Source organism: Schistosoma mansoni, chromosome 1, assembly GCF_000237925.1.
Source record: "Schistosoma mansoni strain Puerto Rico chromosome 1, complete genome".
Taxonomy (NCBI): domain Eukaryota; kingdom Metazoa; phylum Platyhelminthes; class Trematoda; order Strigeidida; family Schistosomatidae; genus Schistosoma; species Schistosoma mansoni.
Window position 1 is genome coordinate 26,510,415 of NC_031495.1, and position 4,267 is coordinate 26,514,681.

General features: G+C 31.7%; 1 protein-coding gene across 1 annotated transcript; it reads right to left on the reverse strand.

Moving 5' to 3' along the window:
- Positions 1–1,697: 1,697 nt before the first annotated feature.
- Positions 1,698–3,793, reverse strand: Smp_200520 (uncharacterized protein; the record flags this gene model as incomplete). The annotated part of the gene is made up of 2 exons (XM_018793856.1): positions 1,698–2,136; positions 3,336–3,793. 2 exons carry the CDS (start codon positions 3,791–3,793, stop codon positions 1,698–1,700), a joined length of 897 nt encoding a protein of 298 aa, XP_018648326.1.
- Positions 3,794–4,267: the final 474 nt, after the last annotated feature.

Here is a 4,267-nt window from a genome sequence, read left to right on the forward strand (position 1 = left end):
CTTTACTGCAACAAGTACGACAGAAAGAGTAGAAGTGTAATATGAGATGGATAATTTTTAGAAAGGTAAACTAGATTATAGCTGCTATAAAATTAGGATAATTGACTGCCTGGAGTACTCAACATTACTACCTATCTAAAAACGTAGTTTATTGGCATTTTTACTGAAATAATGGTTGAATTCACTGAACGAACAATTTATATAGGTATTGGCAGTTGCATGTCACAAACACAGTTAATTTCTTAAATTTTGTTACGTCATGATTTGAGCGAGCTCTGTAATAAATATTCATGAAAATTCAGAAAACAGTTCATTTGTACACCGGAGTTTGAACTCTTCTTACCCACTGATTATGTGTCACTGAATAAAATGAAGATGATTCAGTAAATAAAATTTTCTTTCAGTGATGTCACAGAGTAAAGCTGTACGGTCATATGTTCAGTTAGTTTTGTAAGTAAGGATCTACAATAAAATAGGAAGCTATTGTATCATTAACAAAGACATCAACAGATAATCAAATGTTTCCGAGTGCTAAGCATATTTTGTGTAGTAAGTAAAGTAAATAACACATGGAGGAAAGATTTGGACAATAACTGACCACTTGACGAATATGAAGAACACAGAGATAAATAAAATCTAAAAACAAGTTACAAAATAAAGACAATAGTACTAGGAAGATGGTTATATAAAAAATTGAACATATCGCGTCTAAACACAGAGAAAAAGCTTGAAATAATAAATTTTCAAAGTATACTCTATGTAAAAGTTTTTCAGCTTTTCTAAGAACCAGATTGTTTGATTTTATAGATACTTTTAACTGAATATTTTGGTGGAGACGGATAACCGAAGTCGAACATGTGTTTAGTATTACAGCTATCAGTCAATTTTCATTTACTTACTGAAAATCCCACCTATTAGTATCCTTGTTTGTATTTGGGAAGAGCATAGTTTGTGTTGCTGTAATAAACTGCTCCATGGATAAAAAAAAACCTTGCAGATACCAATTGAGATAGCCCAAACAGCCAGTTTATCAACAATTCATTTCGTTTTCACTTATCCCCAACTACATAACTAAGTACAAATACATATTTAAAAAATACAAGTTTTACTCTTTGTGCCAAAACGTATTTAAACCCATAGTTTCATTTGCTTTAATTTCTTCATTTCTTTAGAAGTATTGTACAACTTGCATGGTACGGGAAAAAGTTTTTAATTACCACCTTTATTAATATATCGATAAAGTGCTCTGTCACGAGACTGGTAGGTCCTAGGTTCGAATCTCGCGAGGCGAGATCTTGGATGCGCACTGCTGAGGAGTACCACAATAGGACGAAACGGCCGTCCAGTGCTTCCAGATTTTCGATGGTGTTCTAGCTTCAATGGACTCATGCTTTCAACTATGAAAATATCAATTAAATAATGAATTCTAAAACTTATTTAACAAGATATTTTATACATTTTTAAACACATACACGACAATCATTTGAAAAAAAAACTAAAAACAAAGTGTTTATAAGAATATATTTACATTATTTGTGGACAGAAAATCGTCGAAGCTTGGTTTAATACATCAGTTGATAAGAAGTGTCTTCAATATTAAATCAGTTAATATAATTACATTACTTGAGATTACATAACTTGAGATTTTCCATATCAACTGTAACCATCCGATGAATCTTAAATATAATGCCTAATTATTACTTAACCAAATGTTTTGACTTGGTTGTCTTGAATTGATTATTCTTAAAAAACTTCACATCCTCCTGTTTATAGTCACTTAGTATAGACTTTTTAACACTGCAACTTTTGAAAGCTTTAGAACAAACAATTGTTTGAGATGTTAAAATTCTTTGAATTAGTTTTGTAAATCTTCTCAGTTTTATAAATAACAAGTTTAGACAACCGTTATTTGTCTGTGAATACGTCATATCGTGAACAATCATTGGTTGGAATTCACCGTTTATAGACTTACTTTGACGCATATAACAGTTATGACAAACATGTGTACTTTTTTGAAAGTTTACCCGTGAAGATAAATAAACAGGGAGTTGATCAATGGGATAGGGTACTGTTGGTCTATTGATATAACTGGTAGTTCCATTTGACCAATACATTACAGTATGGGGGGCTAATTTTCTATGTAGAGAAACAGAAAGAAAGAAGCGATTTAAAAACTACTGTTGGCTTGGATGCATTGTACATGAGGTCTGTCATTCTACTGTTACTCTTGACAAAAGCGTTTTAGGATCAATTAAAACTCTTGCTCATATTTCCCTATTTTTTACTATTAAATATTTATTAAAAGTCACTTAACAAAAACAGTAATCTTTCCGAGTTGTAAATGTTATCATAAATCGAATAATCCAGCCACTTCTGATCTGTATTTAAAAAAGTGAAATCGCAGTCAAGAATGTAATTAACAAGCATACAGACATCATGAATCTCCGTTTCTATCCTGAAAAATGTCATAAACATGCCTTAATATTACGAAATAAAGGAAATGTCATTTTTTGATAGGCTTTGACTTAAACTTGACATGGTGATAGCGAAAGACGATCCACTCTTTTATCTGCACAACTTGCACAGTTCTATGTTTGTCATAAAAGCCTGGAAAATTTGCTTCAACTTGGAGACTTGAAAATTCAGCAATAAAATAACCTAATGACCAGGATACAATAATTTTTTGCATGAGATTTTAACAGGTGAGTATTCGATTTCAAAGAGTATTGGCTGTCTATCCAGTTCAAATAGAAACTTCAAACAACAATTCTCTTTAATTTTGAAAGCAAATGGATTTCATTTGTTACAAGTTTCAGTCATCTACAAAATATTTCTACCGAAACTGCTGCACGAACTATCTAGGTTACTTGTTAATATGGCTGCATTAAGGATAACTGATAGAATAGTATTGAACATTTCGTGAACCGATAACAGAATGTAAAAGGAACCATCTTTATTCAGAACCCAAATTATGTTAGTTATTCTAAAAGAGCGAACGCTGAAGGTAACAGTAGGCTGATTTACATTGAGTAAATAAGAAAGATAAACTTAATCACACCAATTGTACACCAGGCTCACAACGACCAACAAAATGTTGATGGTTTAGTGTTGTTTCGTGTGCAGACTTTTTTAGCATGTTTTCATTCCCATTACTACATATCTAGAAACTCAAATTTCGAATGGTGATGACGTTCTTCTGGAAAATGAATGATGGTAAGTGTTCTAAATAACTGAAATCCGATATTTCAGTTGAGTTTGGGTTTTAAAACGTTTTTGAACTGACAAACGTCATGACAACATTTGAGTCAAAATTCATCTTAAAGGGTACTACTTACCTAATATTCATAGAATGATGATATATAGTACTTCTGTCAGATGTTTCCATAGGATTTTCTCCTAATCTTGGACGAAGTGAGTTTTTGTTAATTATTCTAAATAGATGTTCCTCGTTAGAGTTATCAGCAGAGTCCGAGTCATAATAAACGTAATGTAGTGGAATATATAAGGAACCTCCTGACAAGCCTTTATTTTTAAATATTGGATAATGTAAAAACTTCGGAGAACAAGATGTGTGACTTAATTTCCCGAATTCAGGAATAGTGTGAATTTCATCTGATTTTAAGTTATTTATAATTGTTACGTTTAGTAACTGATTGTATTGAGCAATTTTTCCAATTAACATTTCATTTTGATTGATTGGTAAGTTACTAGATGTTATATGCGCAATAGGTATTTTGCCCAATTTTGAGTAGTTTTGAGTTTCACGGCTATAGTTTCCTCTTATTTCCTTCATATGAAAGTTCAAGATCCCATGAAATAGTTTCTCAAATTTGATTGATTGATTTGTATCTGGATTTACGCTTGTAGCAAAAGACATTGAAAATCCATCGTCTAACAGAATATTGAGGAAAAAAATTATTGTATTACGTAAGTATCGTTCAATCAAGTTGACTTCTATGCTATTCAAAGGTGCAAGTACAACCACCGATGCATCACAGAATACAATAATAATCTTAAGTGAACTTAATACATGTGATCGTGAAACACCATAAAGCTTCGAAGTTTTCAGTGTGTAGAACGTTTTATGGAAAGCCAAAATGTTCGCAAAACAAGTTATGTAGTCAGGTAAACACCAAGATTAAGACATTTGTCTATATACACCTTGGAACATTTGGTAACTAAGCATAACGCGCCATTATTTCAGTAACCTTATCTAAATAACCAAAAGACGCTTACTTATTGAGACAAAATAATTAAAGCAGTAAAC